The 19,957-nt window shown below is 38.1% G+C and overlaps 3 protein-coding genes across 4 annotated transcripts in view; all 3 read right to left on the bottom strand.

Moving 5' to 3' along the window:
* LOC126936245 (caspase-5-like) overlaps positions 1-10,052 on the bottom strand; it is a 43,385-nt gene extending 33,333 nt beyond the window's left edge. The window contains exon 1 of the mRNA XM_050758811.1: positions 10,049-10,052. The gene's annotated coding sequence lies outside the window, so the exon portion shown is untranslated. The remainder of the gene's footprint in view (positions 1-10,048) is intronic.
* Positions 37-9,995, bottom strand: LOC126936244 (caspase-1-like). 2 transcript variants are annotated; one of them, XM_050758809.1, is made up of 10 exons: positions 9,688-9,995; positions 8,789-9,055; positions 7,651-7,713; positions 5,742-5,857; positions 4,906-5,079; positions 4,239-4,473; positions 3,694-3,837; positions 1,419-1,528; positions 783-893; positions 37-130 (listed from the first exon to the last, which is right to left on the bottom strand). In XM_050758809.1, the coding sequence occupies exons 1-9, from the start codon at positions 9,866-9,868 to the stop codon at positions 795-797; spliced, it is 1,389 nt and encodes a 462-aa protein (XP_050614766.1). In that variant the 5' UTR covers positions 9,869-9,995; the 3' UTR covers positions 37-130; positions 783-794. The 2 variants fall into 2 exon arrangements, with proteins under 2 accessions (XP_050614766.1, XP_050614765.1); XM_050758808.1 differs by having other exon boundaries at positions 763-893.
* A 6,131-nt stretch (positions 10,053-16,183) lies between the features above and the next one.
* Positions 16,184-19,952, bottom strand: CARD16 (caspase recruitment domain family member 16). Its single transcript, XM_050758819.1, has 4 exons — positions 19,919-19,952; positions 19,022-19,288; positions 18,105-18,167; positions 16,184-16,338 (listed from the first exon to the last, which is right to left on the bottom strand). Exons 1-3 carry the CDS (start codon positions 19,923-19,925, stop codon positions 18,148-18,150), a joined length of 294 nt encoding a protein of 97 aa, XP_050614776.1. The 5' UTR covers positions 19,926-19,952; the 3' UTR covers positions 16,184-16,338; positions 18,105-18,147.
* Between the last annotated feature and the right edge of the window lie 5 nt (positions 19,953-19,957).

Raw genomic sequence — 19,957 nt, forward strand, 5'->3', positions numbered from 1 at the left:
CCTGTTTCTTCAGTATGGGAGAAAACTGAGGACAAGTTTTCATTTTTCTAACAGATTTATTAGCTCAAAAAAAGTTTATGATTCAGCAGACATAATTCCAAAAACCTTTACAGAAGGATCTCTTCACTTCCTATGAGAAAAAGAAATTAAAAAAAAGTAAACATAGGAAAACATTTTGTTAAAGACATGCAAGTTATAAAGTTATACCACCAATGGGAACATACACAATTTTAAAAGGAAAGACCACATGCTATGTTTAAATATACCCTGCTGAGGTGAAGGAGAGAAACATCTAAAAGTGAGGGTTCATAGTCTTACAGCCACTTGTGGACCAAAGTCAGCTGAATCTCAGAAGGGGTCTAAATGAAAAACTTTGGGAGAAGAGGAACGTGCTCTGCACTGACCAGAAGAAAGGCATTACTTCAGTATTTTCTGTATATCATATTATGGCTTGATTATCCCTTATCTGAAATGCATGCTACCAGAAATATTTCAAATTTCAGATATTTTTGTATATTGGAATTCAGCAGTATACTTATTGGTTTAGCATCCCCAATCCAAAAACCTATAATTTGAAATGTTTCAATAAACATTTCCTTTGAATATCATGCAGGCGCTCACACAGTGTTGGATTTTAGAGCATTTCAAAATTCAAATTTTTGGATTAATGATTCTGAGCCTGTAGACCTAGAATTGTTGACTGAAATGGACTGTCAGTACCCTTTCCTCAGCCTTCCCACACTCCCGACCATACACATGTACCTGCCCACAGACATTCGTACAATTTCCTTATTTTAATGTCCTGGGAAGAGGTAGAAACATCTTGTCAAAGTCACTCTTTCAGTGGTGGGCATCTGCACTCTACCACTTGGCTGCTCAAATGAAAGTCGAACCTAAAAGAGTAAGGAAAGTCTGTAGCCCGTTTTTTTTGTTTATTTGTTTTTTGTTTTTTGTTTTTTGGTTTTTTTTGCTGAGTTTTTTTTTCAAGAGCTTCTTGAGTTGCGCCAAAGAACTACAACAAATATAGCAAAATAAGTGACAAAAACAAAAAGTACTTCCATCTGCAACAAGTATAGCCATATATGTATGTAAGCATTGAATGACCCTCCTCAGGGCATTTTAAGTCTGCTGCTGGATCGAATAGCCATGAAAGACACAGGTAATTAGAGTCCATTCATTTGTCTCTGAAGGGCAGGAGGGGGTGAAACTAAATGATTGTTTTCTCAAGGCCGTGGGTGTCATTACAGGTTGGATCTGGCTCCCAGGTTTGTCCACTCTCTAAAGAACTCCAAAACTCTTTTGGAAAAAAAGGGTATTATTGGAAGATAAACAAGTCTGGATCTGCTTTCTATGCTTCCAATTGCAATAGTCAAGCATTCAGGGAAGTAGAGTGAAAATAGCATCGTCTAGAGTCCTACCTTGCGGAAAATTTCCTCCACATCACAGGAACAAGCATATTCTTGTATATGTTCAATGAGTCTTATAATAAAAACAGAGCCCTTTGTGGGATGTCTCCAAGAAACGTTATCTGTTGATAAAGCACATTTCAAATCTCAAGACTAGCTCTTGCCTGAAGAAAGAGAAGAAACCCTAATATTTCTACTCCAGCTGAGTGATGTTTGAAATCGTAAATTTAGTAGCAAATAAGGAAAAGGCAGAATGCGGTAGAGGGGAGTGATTGGGATTTGGAAACAAAATATCTAAATGTACATTTCCAAAGTGGTATTACTGACTGTGATTTAAGTTAATTATGCATTCTGATATTTAATAGACTCAGCTGTACAGGGGATGGTAATAATTCCATACACAAGTGGTATCTGAGGTCACACAAGTGTTTGAGATAACCCAGGATATGCAATACTCAGTCTACAGGTAATTATATTAACAAATCTCAATTTATATACTTCATAAAAAATTAATCAAAATTAAATAACATTGACAGTAAGATATTTACACACAAAAAGTTAACTATAAAAATCATAAAACAGAACAAAAGTAGAAATCTAGAAAGAGTAGATAAGGAAATGAGTGTATTATATTGCAGGGAAAAAGTTCTTATGAAGAAGAGAAATATTAAAGAAAAGCAATATTAATTTACTGCATAGTAGACACAGAAGTAATGAAGGTATAAAATTATACAAAGGAAGGCATAAGAGAAAAGCAGCAGCAATAACTCTGTATATAATGACAGACACATTCTTTAATGACACATTTTAGCCAGTTATAATGGTCATAAAGTATATATTGATAATAAAATTCTATTTAGAAACACAGTCATCTCAGCTAAATGAAGGCTTTAACTGAGACTTGTTCTAGTAAAAGGAAGTAAGTGAAAGATATGGTGGAGACAGATGTCTCTGCAAATGTTTTGTGAAATTAAGGAAGTAGATAATTATTTTTCTTCAGGAGATCACTATGATGTGGTTGGGATTGGCACAGCAGAATGTGGAGATAGGTTTAACATGGAAGTTATAGATAACTAAATTGGAGTTTCTGACAGTCATCTGGAAGGGAGGAGTAAGGAAAGTGAAAGAAAAGAAGGACACATAAATCAGCCAGATTGATGACGAGAAGCCAGGGGCCTGCAAAGAGCTACTTAGAGAGTGGTGAATGTCATGTGGAAGGCTGGGATCAAAAGATACTAAGTAACAGTTCTGTCTAATGTTAAACTCTACTATATGTACTCAGGCTGAAAATGTATGGTGTTTTTGGGTGCTATCATTGTTTCTGATCATTAGGAAAAAAATTATTGAGTTCTACATCAGGGCATGTTCAACACAATACAGAACCAAACCTCTTCTGAAAGAAGATATCTCATTTTAGAAAATATTTTAGAAAACTTAACTATTTGAGCAGAGGCAGGGCTTTTGGGCTAGAGGTGACCAAGTGAATGCGAGTCCTTTCAGGAAACTGTCAAACATGGTGAATGAAAGGATTTAAATAATTTTTATCTAAATCTCGCTTAGAAAAGTAACTGAATTAAGTTATCAAATAAATAAATTTTAAATAATAGCAGTTCTTTAATGTGTGCTTTATTTTGTGTCATTTCCAACATTTCAAACATATTAATTTATTAAATCCTTAGAAAAATAGTATTTATATTCACATATTAGTGAGCAATTCAAGGAAAGCCCAAGGAGGAACTAGTGGAGTTGTTTTACAAAGTACTAAATGTCTGGGTTAGTCAATAATAGCAAGATTCTTACTCCAAAGCATACATTTAGAAAAATTCAAATATATTCTGTCTTGTATGCTTCATGCTTCCAGGTAAAACCCACTTAAATTTAGAGCCCTAAAGTGCCTTGCTTGCTCTTCTACTTTTCGGAACCTTGCTACTACTCTTCTCCTATAAGTATTTGATGTCTGGGCCAATTGGACGAATGAACGATCTCAACATGGTGGAGTTTTCTACGGAGAGGCAGATTCTGATGTACTACAGCACATACTGTCTTCCATTTAATTCTCTGTTATCGCTCAAATTGCCAAAAATATTTTGAAACATAGATGACTTCTCTAACTAGTAATGCATTGAATAGATACGTAAAATTGATCTCTTGGATAAAGGGAATTGTGTGTATAACTTGGAACAAAGCTTGAGTTGGTCTTGAGTTGTTAATCATCACCTCTAGTGGGTGACTGTCACTTTTTGTATTGATAGCCCCAACAAAGATGTCCTGTGTAGAAACCTGTTACCTGGTGTGGAAGAGCAGAAAGCAATAAAATCCTTCTCTATGTGGGCTTTCTTAACAGCATCATCCTCAAACTCTTCTGTAGTCGGTAAAGATACATTTCTAGAAACTCCTGCTGAATCTTTTAACCACACCACACCATGGTTCTCTGGAAAGACACAATTTGATTTGTTACTACCTATCAATGGCTGAGAAGATGATGTTTCCCTCCTAGCCTCTGTTCAATGATATTTATTAATGTGTTTGCTCTATCATTAATTTACATGCAAATACACACATACATTTCAGTTACAATCTTTTCAACAATATTTATCTTTTCTAACCATCAAACAAATTGTAAAAATTTCCACACATTAAAGTCTCAAGCTTGAATATAGAACAAATATCTACTAACCAGCCATTCAATTCACAGAAGCTGCAATCTGGAATACTGACAGTACGTGTTATTTGACATTAAAAGACAAACAAAAAGAAACCAAAAATTCCTTGATGCATACAGAGCAAGATAGTATTTGAATGTCTGGTGTTCTCAAAGGCATCAGCACTCACCACCACGGCAGGCCTGGATGATGATCACCTTCGGTTTGTCCTTCAAACTTGGGCAGTTCCTGGTATTCAACATTTCAAAGATTACATTGAGTTGTAATACATCTGGGACTTGCTCAGAGTATTTCTTCCCACAAATGCCTTCCCGAATACCATGAGACATGAACACCAGGAAGGCGCTGTCAGATGTCTTGTGCTCTGGGCGGTGTGCAAATGCCTCCAGCTCTGTAGTCATTTCCTGAAAGAGACCATATCACTGATTTTCAACTATGTAATTAACTATCATGGTACCTTGGAAAGCCAATAAATAAATACTTAAGCAGTTTCTTAAGGGATTCCATGACAAACAGTGGGGTGCCAAAAAAAATTTTAGTCTTAATTTCAAGAAAGGTGAAGGAAAGTGTTATAGGAAGTCATCCAGAGAGTTATCTTGTAGAGAGGCAGTAGCATTACTGAGTCAATAAAACATTTCCCAATTCAGTTATACCAGGCTTGTGCTGAATGACTTTTATGTTACAAGGGACCATGTAGTATCCAGCACTCTCTCAAGGCAAGTTTGTATTTTACATTATCAAGAGATTACATTTCTTGGTCTTATAACCAAGCTTTCTAATATTATTTAGTTATACGAAGGGCATGGCCATTGTTTCTGTTGTATAATAGAACTTACCGAAGCCATGAGATTTTTTCTCACATCTACACTGTACCCCAGATTTTGTAGCAGCATTGTCATGCCTGTGATGTCAACCTCAGCTCCAGTTCTTCTAGGAAGAGTGTCAAATTCTTCATTGCAGATAATGAGAGCAAGACGTGTGCGGCCTGACTTGACCATTATTGGATAAATCTGTAGGAAATGTAATTTGAATGAACAGCCTTGTTCTCTCCAATTAAATATTTCCATTGTTGGTTTATGACAGCTTCCCCTTCCTTAGTCCTATCAAGATACCAAACCCCATGAACCATACATTGAAAAGGGGGAACAGAATTGAATGCTGCTTCAGGAGTATGCATGAACATTGCAAATGCCCAGATGGCAGCTGAGCTGCTGACTTCATTGTTCTTGATAGGTAGGATTTTGAAAGATGCACGAGCTTTGAAGCAAAAATACTGAATTCTAAAGCTGATTGTTCCAATTTCTGATTGTTTTTCTTTGAGAAAAATATTTAACAATACCATGTCTTAGCTTCTTGATCTCTAAAATGGGGTATGTTTAAGGTAAAAGATTATGTATTATCATGTGCAAAATGCTTAGAACAATGCCCACTCATAAAAAGCATTCAATAGCTGCCATCGCTGATGTGATTTACCCAGGAAGTGGATCCAATTTGGATCTCTTTCTATAAACCTTGGATTCTAGGATATAGAAATCCTTTATGTAAGAGGATCAGAAGTATGATTCTCCAGAACTGCTCAATGAAGTTGACTCTAAGAATAAGCCACTGCATTTCAGAACTGCCTCAAGTGTATCTTTCACCCCACTCTATCCTTGTGTTCTGAGCATGGCACCTCTGCCGGCTTTTCTTTCCATATCCTTTGAGCTGCTTCTTGGGAGCAAAGCTTGACATTCCCTTTTGAGCCTGAGGATGTGAGCATAGCTGGGTTGTCCTGCATTGCCAGAGAAGCTGCAAGAGACAAAGAACATCATGAACAGTGGAATCCTGTTTGTTCTGCTTTGTGTTTCTTACAGCCTCACCTACGGATGAAGCCAACAGAAGAGGAAATGCACTCTGAGGAGGACAGTCCTGAGCTACATCATTAACACAGCTGAGTGAGTTTGCTCCTAATGGAGCACATTTCAAGCCAGAGATTTCCGGGTATGCATTACAAGTATCTTCTTTCATATTTCAGGATCAGCCTTTCTACAAACATTTTAGATACTAACATAGAAAGGGAAAATTTCAAGTCTGTGCCTGATAAAACACTCAGAAAACAAACAATGTGTGAGATAAAATAGTTAGAATATAAACCTTTTTCAAAATATTCAAACCCTAAGATAAAATTTAATGGGAGGTCTTAATTAAATCTACTAAAATATTTTTTAAAATATATGTTTATCTTTTTATTTATTTACTTAATATACATGGTAGTAAGCACAAGGAATATTTTTTAATGAATCTTTATCCTGTCCTTCAGGATCTCTTCCTTCTATGTATACATATGAAATGACATTAATATTGAATATATGAACTAGAATGAAGATACAATGATAAATGTTAAAATCAAAGTACACACTAGATGGATTCATAGCACTAAATATTCATTGCACAGACACATGAGGAAATGTTTTCACAGAGTTTATGTGAGAAAATCCTTGAGGCTTTTATTTCATCACAGGTTCCACACAACCCGACAATGTGATGTCCTTGTTAAAAAAATTAATGTAACCTTTGTTTTAAAATAGAAATAAATTTTCTAGATATGTGGAGGATCTTTTAGAAACTATTAAGGCAAAAAATAATATTTAATTCTAAAAACAAATTTGAAAAACGATTATACAATCAGTTAGATAAACAAAGGCAGCATGAAATGTGTTGATGTGGAAAAGAACTAATTAGACATATTGGAGAAAATTATAGAATAATCTTTGTTGGATAAAATGTTGGATTCCTTCATAAAGAAGTGTGAAAACAATAGAAAAAACTAAATGTAAGTAGTTATAGGTTATTTTTGAGCTATTTTTTCATAGTAAAGAATACAGTATTTATTTATACATTGAATATCCCATGCTGTGAAACGTTTAAGAAAATATTCGTGATATCCTACCTTAATAAATTCAGTAGAGTAATATCTGAACTTGATAAATAATTTGCATTCCTAACCTCTAAATTGCTTTCAAATGTAAGTTTCTTTTTTTTTTTTTTAAGAGTGCACTAAGGGAATAGCAGTATTTTAACAAAATAATAGAAGTAGAAATAGAGAGAGGGTTCCAAATTTGAGAAAAGCCTGTATAAAACTTGGCCATGGCTCGAATATTAGAGGTGCATGAGAAGAAAGGGTCCCATATGAGTTTCAAGTTCCTGCTTTGAACAACTGGTGATGGTGGCACCAATAATCAAGTTACACAAAACCGGAAGAGAAGCAGGGTGTGGAAGTACAGCATGTTTAGCTCTGGGAAAGTTTAGAATAAGGTGTCTCTGGGAGATGGGAGTGAATATTTCAGTAGGCTTAAATAATGAAGTTTGGTACTTATTTGGGTAATCAGGATTTGAGACACAGATTCAGATTTTTTAATATAAACAAGGATAGTGAAGCATTGGGAACCGTTTCTACAAAAGCAGAGTAGATTACAAAAAGAAAATTGTATGACCTATCTATGAGAATTCCCAATAGCCCATTTACCCATGGTTCATCTTACAAAATTAATGTCAAGGAAGATGGGGGTCAAAGAATGCTCTTCCTTTAAAAACAGCATTACCTGGAAAGGAAGAAGGTACTCCTTGATAGTCTTGCATATTAAGGGAATTTCCAGATGTTTGATCTATGAAAAGATAAAGGATATTGAATTAGTCACTTATCGTCTCTGGAAAACTATACCCCAATCTGTAAAACACTCCCCACTAAAAATTTCTCCCATAACACTGACTGACTGACATTAAATATTGTTCAAGATGTTCTTTAATTTAGAGAGTGGTGGGAGGTAAAAAATGAAAGAGGCATTGACAGAAAAACACGTGTTTATTACATATAGATGAAAACAGAAACATCTGCAATGTCTACTTAGACAGGCATGACCTTTCCCTAACCCTTAGAACAAAAGGCTTTTGCTTTCAAAGAACATCTACCTCTGAAGGTGGCTTTAGGAAGTGCCACAGAGACCAGTGACTGGGAATTCACCAGAACTCTCATCCTCACCACGTGGTAGGTCCAAGTGGTCATGAGATTTGGCCAGATCAGTTCCTGAGCCCTGTATTGGGCTTGAGGAGGGTTGCAAGTGGAGAATTCCCAGGCCTCACAGCATGATCTGCCCCCTTGTAACAGGCAAACGGGTGATCTTACTCAAAGAAAATACAAGCAGGCAAATGGAGGAATGAGGCCACTAGAAATCTTTACTTTTCTATATGTTCAATGTGTTCTCTGAGTGTATCGCCATCACTAGAATATATTTTATTCTTTTGGGAGGGTAAAATTTTAGAGAAAAGTTATAAAAAATATTTGATTATAAACCTTAAAACTTCATGTGGCTTTACAACTACATAAGTGCCTACGGACCCCTTGCACTCAATAAAAGTAAGTCCACAAGTAAATATTTTGCCTTGCCAGGAACACTGGAACCCATAGCATGAAGCTTTTCAGATGGTTCTCATGAGCTTCAGCAAAGGAACTACCACATACTCAGAACAGGAAATGAATAATCAGAAGAGGGCCACTGAGGATGAAGGAAAAGAATCAAAGGAGAGTCAAAGCACATGCAATAGGGACCCTGCTACAGAAATATGGCCCTGAAGCCAGAGATAAGAAAGTTTTCTTCAAATTAACAGGACTAGTAAAGAAATTAAATGTTAGGCATGAAGACAGGCCCTAGGTGAACTTGAGTGTGAGTCACTGACCCTTACCTGCTGAAAGTCCCAGCGTCCCTGCCAGGTACCTGTCTTCTTCACAAATGTATGTGATGCATATTTGGGATGCCTGTGCCCCTTTGCGAATAACAGAGTCAATCACAGCTCGGGCCTTATCCATAACTGTAGGATTTTCACGTTTTACTTTCTCCATCTCTTCCTGGTTCAGCACCCTTGTCTGTAATAATTCATCCAGTAAGCCATTTATTGTACCTTCACCCGTGGAATGGATAAACAGCTTTCTCTTCTCCTTCAGGACCTTGTCTGTTTGGAGCACAAAGATTTCTCACATCATAAAGACAGCCTCATGTTCCTCTCATGTAATCAACAGAAAGTGACCTCATTTAGATTTCATCAGTGAAATGTCCCCCTCCTCACAGTTGGGTAATCCATCTTCTTACTATATCGCTGCCCTACTTGTTTCCCTCAATAGTGTCCATACGTGTGCATGGAGTGGCCTGAAGACTGAGTTTACCATTTTCACATTAGTCCCTGGAAAGTGAAGATCATCCTCTTATGTCCTTTGTTTATTTAACTCTGAATAATAAAGTAATGAAGCAGAAATAGCCCATTTCATTTAGGAATCACTGCTGCTAGTGCTCCTCCTGTGCCAATTCTGTACCCTCTGTCAGACTTTCGACATGTAAGAGTTTAATTAAGATTGCAAAATGACAGCAGGCTGCCCCTAAAGCCTCAGTACCTTTCTGGGCTTGCCTTTCCTTTCTAAAGGCTGCAAGAATCTTCTAGTTCCTTGTCTCCTCCCTCTCCTCCCTCTCCCCTCTTTTCCTCACTTCTGCTCAGGTAAACTTCCACAGATACGAATTATGGTTTCCAGAAGAACCAGCTCTTTCCACAACTCTTTCTTCCCAGCAGAGTTGGAAAAGTAAAAGACTCACCAGCCATGGCTTTTCTCTCCTCCCTTCTTGTGTGGCTGAAACTGAAAGTATGCTTCGTCTTCCTTTTTGGCAGGGCCTGTACATGTATTGGGAAACACTTACTGCACATGCATATGCATGTCTTTATTTTTCTTTCCATTAAAGAATCAGAACTGTAGCCTACATCAGGTAGTGTATCCATGGGAAATTTTCTTCACCAGCCCTTGGATAGATCAGGGTAGGAGGGGAATGGGGCTTGGAGAATAAGACAGGATTGAAAAAGTATATGTACAATTAAATTCACACAATGAAGAGTTTCTCAATCATTAGAAAGCTTGACAGAGAAAAGTAACACAACCTTTGGATTATGTGAACCACTGTTCCCCTGACCCCACCTCACAGCTCTTGGGAAAGTTGTGGGTAGTGTATGTCCCTGTGAAACATTTTTGCTTTAAGGGAAATGGAAACATTTTTCACCAGAATTAAAGCTTTTCTTATTTAAGGTTCTTTTCACATTGCTTTTTCTTTTCTTTTCTTTTTCTTTTTCTTTTTTTTTCTGATACAGGGTATCATTCTGTCGTGCAGGCCGGAATGTAGTTTCTCAACCTTGGCTCACTGCAGCTTCCACTTCCCAGACTCAGATGATTCTTCCAACTCAGCCTCCCGAGTAGCTGCAATTACTGGCACATGCCACCATGGCCAGCTAATATTTGTATCTCTTGTAGAGACAGGGTCTCCCTGTGTTTCCTAAGCTTGTCTTCAGCTCCTGGGCTCAAGTACTGTGCCCACCTTGGTCTCCCAAAGAGCTAGGATTACAGGCATGAGCCATCCACCCATCCTGGAGGGTTTATTTTTGAGGGAAATTGCATCATAGAGGCCCAGGGCATAGGCTCTGGACTCAGAATGTTGAACTTAGCATTTTAAACTTCCCTTCCTTGGCAAGATATTGAACTTCCCTATGCATTTGTTCCTCTGTCTGTGAAATAATTTTACTAATAGTATGTACCTACACAGTTTTGAGCATTAAGTGAGAGAAAATGTGGAAAATGCATGGAACATAGCCTGGCAAATGGTAAGCAAATAATGAGTGATATTACTATAATTAATACAAATGTTTAAGGTTAGAAAAATAATCAAGGATTATTATATGCAGGTTATCTAGCTAAGTTTACATTTTGTTAGAATCCTCAAGCAGTGCATCTAGTCATTCGTTTAGCAAACATATATGGATGATATTGCTCTAAGTGCCAGAGGTTCAGTCAAAACATATCATGGTCCTTTCCCCTTAGGTCTCACATTCAAGAGGGGAAGACAAACATGAAGGCTGGTGATATGGTTTGTCTCTATTTCCCTACCCAAATCTCACCTTGAATTGTAATCATCCTCATGTGTTATGGGAGGTATCTGGTGGGATGTAATTGAATCATAGGTGCTATTTTTTTCCACGCTGTTCTCCTGATAATTAATGTCTCATGAGTTCTGATGGTTTTATAAAAGGGAATTCCCCTGCTCATACCCTCTTGCCTGCATCCATGTAAGACGTATCCTTGCTCCTCTTTTGCCTTTTGTCATGATTCTGAGGCCTCCCCAGCCATGTGGAACTGTGAGTCTATTAAACCTCTTTTTTGTTCTATATAATTACCCAGCCTTGAATATGTCTTTATTAGTAGTGTGAGAAATGACTGATGCAGTAAATTTATACCAAGTAATGGAGTGCTGCTGTAAAGATCTCCAAAAATGTGGAAGCAACGTTGGAACTGAGTAAAATGCAGAGGTTGGAACAGTTTTTAGGGCTCAGAAAAAGATACGAAAATGTAAGAAAATCTGGAACTTTCTAGAGATTTGTTGACTGGCTTTGACCAAATGCTGCTCATCTCGGATGAAGATAGGAACTTGTTGGGAACTGGAATAAAAGTGACTCTTGCTGTGTTTTAGTGAAGAGATGGTGGCATCTTGCCCCTGCCCTAGAGATCTGTGGAACTTTGAACTTGAGAGAGATGATTTAAGGCATCTGGCGAAGAAATTTCTAAGCAGCAAAGCATTCAAGAAGTGACTTGGGTGCTGTTAAAAGCATTCAGTTTTATGTATTTGCAAAGATATGGTTTGGAATTGGAACTTATGTTTAAAAGGGAAGCAAAGCATAAAAGTTTGAAACATTTGCAGCCAGATGATGTGATAGGAAAGCAAAACCCATTTTCCGAGGAGAAATTCAAGCCAGTTGCAGAAATTTGCAGAAGTAATGAGGAGCCAAATGTTAATCTCCGAGACATTAATCTCCAAGACAATGGAGAACATGTCTCCAGAGTATGTCAGAGAACTTCCAGGCAGCCCGTGCTATCACAGGACTGGAGACCTAAGAGGAAAAAAATGTTTTCATGGGGCAAGCCCAGGGCCCTTCTGCTGTATGCAGTCTAAACACTTAGTGCCCTTCTTCCTGGGCCACTGCAGCCATGGCTAAAAGGGTCAAGAAATAGCTTGGTCTGTGACTTCAAAGGGTGCAAGCCCCAAGCCTTGGAGCTTCCATGTGGTGTGGAGCCTGTGGGGGCACAGAAGTGAAGAATTGAGGTTTGGGAACCTCTGCCTAGATTTCAGAGGATGTATGGAAATGCCTGGATGTCCAGGCCGAAGTTTGCTGCAGGGGTGGGACCCTCATGAAGAACTTCAAGTAGGGCAATGCAGAAGGGAAATGTGGGGTGTGAGCTCCCACACAGAGTCCTCACTGGGGCACTACCTAGTGGAGCTGTGAGAAAAGGGCCACCATTCTCCAGATCTCAAAATGGTAGATCCACCAACAGTTTGTGCCATACACCTGGAATAGTCACAGGCACTCAATGCCAGCCCATAAAAGCAGCTAGGGGGGATGCTGTACACTGCAAAGCCACAATGGTGGAGCTGCTCAAGGCCATGGGACCCCAAATCTTGCATCAGCATGACTGGGATATGAGACATGGAGTCAAAGATCATTTTGAAGCTTTAAGGTTTGGCTGCCCTACTGGATATTGGACTTGCATGGGGACTGTAGCCCCTTCCTTTGACCAATTTCTCCCATTTGGAATGTGTGTATTTACTCAACACCTGTATCCCCATTGTATCTAGGAAGTAACTAACTTGCTTTTGATTTTACAGGCTCATAGGTGGAAGGGACTTGCCTTGTCTTAGAAGAGACTTTGGACTTGGACTTTTGGGTTAATGCTGGAATGAGTGAAGACTTTGAGGAACAGTTGGAAGGCAGGACTGGTTTTGAAATGTGAGCACATGAGATTTAGGAGAGGCCAGGGGCAGAATAACAGAGTTTGGCTCTATGTCCCCACCAAAACCTCACCTTAAATTGTAATAATCCCCAGGTGTCATGGGAGGCACCTGGTGGGAGGTAATTGAATCACAGTGGCGGGTTTTTCCCATGTTGTTCTCACAATAGTGAAGAAGCCTCATGAGATCTGATGGCTTTATAAAGGGGAGTTCCCCTGCACATGCCTTTTTGTCTGCTGCCATGGAAGATGTGTCCTTGCTCCTCCCTTGCCTTCCGCCATGATTGTGAGGCCTCCCAAGACATGTGGAACTATGAGTCCATTAAACCTCTTTTTTTCTTTATAAAGTACCCAGTCTTGGGTATGTCTTTATTAGCAGCATGAGAACAGACTAATACACCTGGTATGTAATATGTAACTGGAACATTCAGAATGTTCAAATGTAGCAAGTGATGAGAACAATAAAACATCATTGGCAAAGTAAGAGACGAAATATTGCAGGACTCATGAACTGTAGACAGAGGAGCCAGGGAAGGCCAGAATACATCTCTGTCTTTGCAATCACATGTTCAATTGCTTATCCCAGAAACAAACTCAATGTGGCTAATTTATTTTATAAATATATTTTATGAAAGGTGGGCTAATAGAAAAATGCACACAGTATGTTATGTTTAGCAAATTCTTTACCAAAATTCTCTTGAGTTGTTACCTTAATATTTTTGGAGATTAAAGACCCAGAGTTAGAAAAACATCCACCTTTTGACATGTGGGCTGCCAGTTTTATTTCCTGTGCTCTAGGTGAAGAGATAAATGTGTTTGGGTTTGACTAGAACTCACTGTGTAGGAGGACATGATTTTTTATTTTTATTTTTATTTTTTGTTTTTTGACGGAGTCTCGTACTGTCACCCCACTGGAGTGCAATGGTGCCATCTCTGCCTCCCAAGTTCATGTGATTCTCCTGCCTCAGCCTCCCAAGTAGCTGGGATTACAGGCACACACCACCACACCTGTCTAATTTTTTGTATTTTTACTAGAGACGGGGTTTCACTATGTTCACCAGACTGGTCTCGAACTCCTGACCACGTAATCTGCCCACCTCAGCCTCCCAAAGTGCTGGGATTATAGGTATGACCCACTATACCCAACCTCTCATGGTGTTTTATCTTTACTTTGCTAATGACTTAATCAGATGGCAGCACAAACTTGTGCTCCTTGCCACTGGGATGATTTGTAGCATGGAAGAAAGCAGAAATTGCCTGTGTATTACTTATCTTCCAAACATTTACTTTTAAATGATTCATTTTTTTTCTCTATTAACTAAAGTATTTCACATAAGGGTTTCTCCCCCAGCCAGAGCCATGAACCACTGAGTTGAAGCATGCCAAAGTGACATTCCGGAAACAGAAGCCATGACTAGACCATGTATCTGGGAATGTAGAGCCATGAGCCTTGAGTCTCATGTCCTGGAAAGCTAAACATTGAGCCACTGGATCCCAAGGCCCCACTGTTTCCTCAAAAATGAAGATGTCAAAAACTGGAAACAAATCAATATCCAATTCAGGAGCATAAAATAATAATTTGTGCTACGCACATGCACTGAAATGCTATTCAGTCATAAAAGGGAAAATTACTAATATATGCAATAACATGGATGAAAAAAATGTTTCAATTATGAGTGAAAGAAGCCATAGAGGAAGGAACACATACCCTGTGATCCCAATTATGTAAAGTTCTAGATTAGGAAAAACTAACGTATAGTGATAGAAATTCAGTCACTACTTATCTGAGGAGGAAGTGGAAGGAGATTGAGAATAATGGGCATGACAAAACTTTCTGGGGTGACAAAATCGGTTTGCCTGTTCATTGGGATGTTATTATACTAGAATATTCATGTGTCTTTAACAAAGAAATTGTATTCTTAAAGGGGGTACATTTTCTTTGACATAAATTATGCAAAAATAACATTAAAATTTTGAAGCAAAAATGGTCAGTGGTTGTAATAATAGATTTTTTTTTCTTGATTTCTGGCTGGACACACTCCACAAATCTGTAAAAATTTTGGTAAGAGGAAGTGGTTTTTATAGTGCCTGAGTTGTAATTACCAACCACCCAAGTTGGATAGGGAATTGTATACAGAGTGGATATAATTTAGAGGAACCGAATTGTTGACTTAAATATGTACTTGAAAATATAATTACAAAGGTAAAATCATCTCAAAATAAATGAATGTAGCAATTTTATTAGAAGTAGTATTTTAAATGTGCATAATGTTATAAAATCTTAGTGTGAAGTCTGTGCAACAATATCATTTTAAATGACAGAGTAGGTACTGTACAAATCTCTGACATAGAAGACAGAAAATTCCTGTGCTTGGGTTTTGGCCATTCCATTTCCAAGCCTTAGAAGTTCATGGACCCTTTCAGTTTATCCAACTCTTCTTAGTTATGTTTTTGGACTATCAACACATTTTGTGTAATATAACTTACAGCACTAATCAACTATTACATGTTATTCTATTTTTTCTTTGTCTAAAAACCTCCTCTTTCTGCCCAGCTTTTCAGTGTGGACTTTGGCATCTAATAGCCCTAGGGTCAACTTCTATTTGTGAGGTGTAGATCTTAGACAAGTTATTTAACATCTCCCATCCTCTGTGTTCTCGTATATAGAAGGGGCCTCATAATCATTCTTACCTTCTAAGATGCAATGCCAGGTGTAGAGAGCATGCCATTATACCGCTCATGTATAGTAGTCATAAGCTATAGCCCAGAAGCAAGGTGACGTTAAAATGCACTTTTTGGTAAAGTGCTTCTAAATTTTTTTATGCTTCATTTTAATATGTTAAATAAACAGTAATTTCATTTTATGAATAGAAACAAAGAGAAAAAACTGACTCCAATTCTTGGTAAGCACAAGTTGGAGAATTGGGTGAGAAGCCAGAGTCCACTTCAATACTTGTTCAGTGTGATGTGCTTCTTTCCAACTGGGCACTACACTGGAAAATCTGGATTATACAAGCAGACAAAATGGCTTGTTTGTGTCATTGGGAAATAAATGACATTTGTGTCAGTGGGAAATAAATTCCAAGAGACAGACAGGGTGAAGACTACGATAATTTATGAGTTCCACTTTGCAACTCTTTACATAAACCTGGGATTCTAGGATATAGAAATCCTTTATGCAAGGGGAGCAGAAGTATGATTCTCCAGAACCACTCAATAAAATTGCTTCAAAGAAAAAGCCACTGAATTTCAGAACTGCCTGAAGTATATCTTTCACTCTACTTTATTATTGTATTCTGAACATGGCACCTCTGTGACTTTTGTTTCCATATCCTTTGAGGTTCTTCTAGAAAGCAAAGCTTGATGCTGCCTTCTGGGCTTGAGGATGTGGACATAGCTGGGTTGTCCTGCACTGCCTGAGGAGCTGCAAGAGACAAGGAACATCATGAACAATGGCATCCCTCTTTGTTCTTATAGTTTCACCTCTGGATGAAGCTACAAAAGAGGAAATATATTCCTAGAGGACAATCCTAATCTAATCATTAACACAGTTGAGTGTGTTTGCTGCTAATGGAGCACATTTCAAGCCAGAGATTTCTAGGTATGCATTACAGGGTGTATCTGCTTTCATATTGGAGGATAAATATTTCTACAAGCATTTTAGATAAAAACATAGAGAGAAGGCTTTTCAAGGCCATGCATGATAAAGCACTCAGGAAACAGTCAATCCGTAATATAAAACTGTTAAAATATGATTTGTTTTCAAAAGATTCAAACCCTAGGATAAAATTTAATGGAAACAAGTTTTAATTAGCATTAATTAATTTTTAAAAGATGTGTTTATCCTTTTATTTATTTACCTAATAGACATAGTGGTAAACACAGGGAATATTTTTTTAATGATCCTTTTTCCCGTCCTTCAGCATCTCCTCCTACAATGTATACATATGGGAGGACAAGAATATTGAATACATAAACTAGAACAAATACAAATAGAATGATGAATGCTAAAATCATGGTGTGCTCTAGATGGATTCATAGCACTAAACATTGCTTGCACAAATCTACGAGGAAATGTTTTCACAGAGTTTATGTGAGAAAATCTTTGAGGCTTTTACTTCATCACAAGATCAACACAATCTGACAATGTGTGATGCACTTGTTAAAGAAATTAATGTCATCTTCATTTCAAGATAGAACTGAGTGTTCTAGATATCCAGAGGATCTTTTAGAAACTATTAAGGCAAAATAATAATATTTAATTTTGCAAACAAATTTGAAAAACTGCTATGCAATCAGACAAACAAAGGCAGCATGAAGTGTGTGGACATGGAGAAGAACTAATTAGAATGATTATGTTGGAGAAAACTATAAAATAATAATTTAGTAGAAGAAACGTTTGATTTCTTTGTAAAGATTTGTGAAAGCAATAGAAAAAAACTGAAGAAAAGCATTTGAGTTATTTTTGAGAATACAGTACTTGGTTATTTAGTGAGTATCCCATGCTGTGAAACATTTAGGAAAACATTCATCAGGTAATCATCCTTAATAAATTCAGTAGAGTAGTATCTGAACTTGACAAAAATGTGCATTTCTAGCCTCTAAATTGCTTTCAAATGTAAGTTTCTTTTATTTTAAGGGGGGCACGTAAGGAATAAGAGTTCTTTAATAAAATAATAGAAGTAAGAATGGAGAGAAATTTTCAAATTTGAGAGAAGAATGCATAAAACTTGGCCATGGCTTGAATATTGGAGGTGCACGAGAGGAAAGGAGCCAAGATGAGTTTCAGGTTCCTGGTTTGAACAACCGGTGATGGTGGCATCAAAAACCAAGTTACACAAAACTGGAAGAGAAGCAGGGTGGGGAAGAATGGCATGTTCAACTCTGAAATTGTTTAGATAAAGGTGTCTTTGGGAGATGTTGGGGAATATTTCAGTAGGCTTAAATAATGTAGTTTGGTACTTATTTGGGTAATCAGAATTTGAGATACAAATTCAGAATTTGTTAGTATAAATATGAGTAGTAAAGCTTTGGAAACAGCTTCTGCAAAAACAGAATGGATCAAAAAAGAAAATTATATGATAAATCTGTGGGAATTCTCCATAGCCCCTTCAAGCACAGCTCATTCTACTGAATTAATGTTAAGGAAGATGGGGTTCAAGAATGCTCTTCATTTAAAAACAACATTACCTGGGAAGAAAGAAAGTACTCCTTGGGAGTCTTGTGTACTAAGCTAATTTCCAGGTATCGGACCTATAAAAAGATGAAGAACATTGAAACAGCCACTTATCATCTCTGGAAAACTTTACAGCAATGCGTAAGCCACTCCTCACTACAAATTCCTCCCACAACCCTGACTAAATGACAGTAAATGATGTTCAAGGGCACCAAAGCTCCGATCCTCACCATGTTGTAGGTCCAAGGGATTATAAGAATGGACAAGCTCATTTCCTGAGCACTGTATCAGGCCTCAGGAGGGCTGCAGGTGGTGGAAGTCCAGGCCTCCCAGTATGATCTGCAGCCTGGTAACAGGCAAGTGGGTGATCTCACTCAAAAGAAAATGCAAGGGGGCAATGGGAGGAAAGGGTCCGGTTGAAATCTTCACTTTTCTGTAATCATTGAATGTATTCCCTGAATGTATCATCGTCACTTAAATATACTTTATTCTTCTCAGAGGGCAAAATTTTGAAAAGAATTTATAAAAAGTACTTGAATACAGACCCTAAAGCTGATGTCAAACAACTACCTAAGTGCCTAGGGACACGCTGGACACAAAATAATAAATCAATCAATAAATATTGTGCCTTGCCAGGAACACTGGAACATATAGTATGAAGCCTTTTAGATAGTTCTCATGACCTTTAGGAAATTAGCTACCGCGTACTTAGAACAGAAAATGAACTTTAATCAGAAGAGGACCACTGAGGCTGAAGGAAAAGAATCAAAGGAGAGTCAAGGGACATGCGATAGGGCCCCTGCTACAGAAATATGACCGAAAGGCAGAGATAAGAAGATATCCTGCAGGTTAATATGACTAGTAAAGAAATCAAATGTTAGGCATGAAGACAGGCCGTAGGTGAACTTGAGTGTGAGTCACTGACCCTTACCTGCTGAAAGTCCCAGTGTCCCTGCCAGATACCTGTCTTCTTCACAAATGTATGTAATGAAAATTTGGGATGCCTGTGCCCCTTTGCGAATAACAGAGTCAATCACAGCTCGGGTCTTATCCATAACTGTAGGATTTTCACATTTTATTTTCTCCATCTCTTCCTGGTTCAGCACCCTTGTCTGTAATAATTCATCCAGTAAACCATTTATTGTACCTTCACCCATGGAATGGATAAACAGCTTTCTCTTCTCCTTCAGGACCTTGTCTGTTTGGAGCACAAGGATTTCTCACTTCATGAAAACAGCCTCATATTCCTCTCACATAATCAACAGAAAGTGACCTCATTTAGATTTCATCAGTGAAATGTCCCCCTCCTCACAGTTGGGTAATCCATCTTCTTACTATATCGCTGCCCTACTTGTTTCCCTCAATAGTCTCCATACATGTGCATGGAGTGGCCTGAAGACTGAGTTTACCATTTCCACATTAGTCCCTGGAAAGTGAAGATCATCCTCTTATGTCCCTTGTTTATTTAACTCTGAATAATAAAGTAATGAAGCAGAAATAGCCCATTTCATTTAGGAACCACTGCTGCTAGTGCTCCTCCTGTGCCAATTCTGGCACAGACTTTCAACATGTAAAAGTTTAATTAAGATTGTAAAATGACAGCAGGCTGCCCCTAAAGCCTCAGTTCCTTTCTGGGCTTGCCTTTCCTTTCTAAAGGCTGCAAGAATCTTCTAGTTCCTTCTCTCCTCCCTCTCCTCCCTCTCCCCTCTTTTCCTCACTTCTGCTCACCTAAACTTCCACAAATACTAATTATGGCTTCCAGAAGAGCCAGCACCTTCCAAAACTCTTTCTTCCCAGCGACCTGTTCTTGGAACAGTAAAAGACTCACCGGCCATGGCTCTTCTCTCCTGCCCTTCTTGTGTGGGCT

Source organism: Macaca thibetana, chromosome 14, assembly GCF_024542745.1.
Source record: "Macaca thibetana thibetana isolate TM-01 chromosome 14, ASM2454274v1, whole genome shotgun sequence".
NCBI classification, from domain to species: Eukaryota; Metazoa; Chordata; class Mammalia; order Primates; family Cercopithecidae; genus Macaca; species Macaca thibetana.

Excerpts from the sequence above, each read along its gene's own strand:
- LOC126936244 (XM_050758809.1), bottom strand. The coding sequence starts at position 9,868 with ATGGATACACTACCTGATGTAGGCTACAGTTCTGATTCTTTAATGGAA. Across the intron at positions 5,858-7,650 it reads AGTACCTTCTTCCTTTCCAG|CTTCTCTGGCAATGCAGGAC; the intron begins GTAATGCTGTTT and ends TGTCTCTTGCAG. Across the intron at positions 894-1,418 it reads TGGAGGAAATTTTCCGCAAG|GTTCGACTTTCATTTGAGCA; the intron begins GTAGGACTCTAG and ends TTACTCTTTTAG.
- CARD16 (XM_050758819.1), bottom strand. Across the intron at positions 18,168-19,021 it reads GACACTGGGACTTTCAGCAG|GTCCGATACCTGGAAATTAG; the intron begins GTAAGGGTCAGT and ends ATCTTTTTATAG.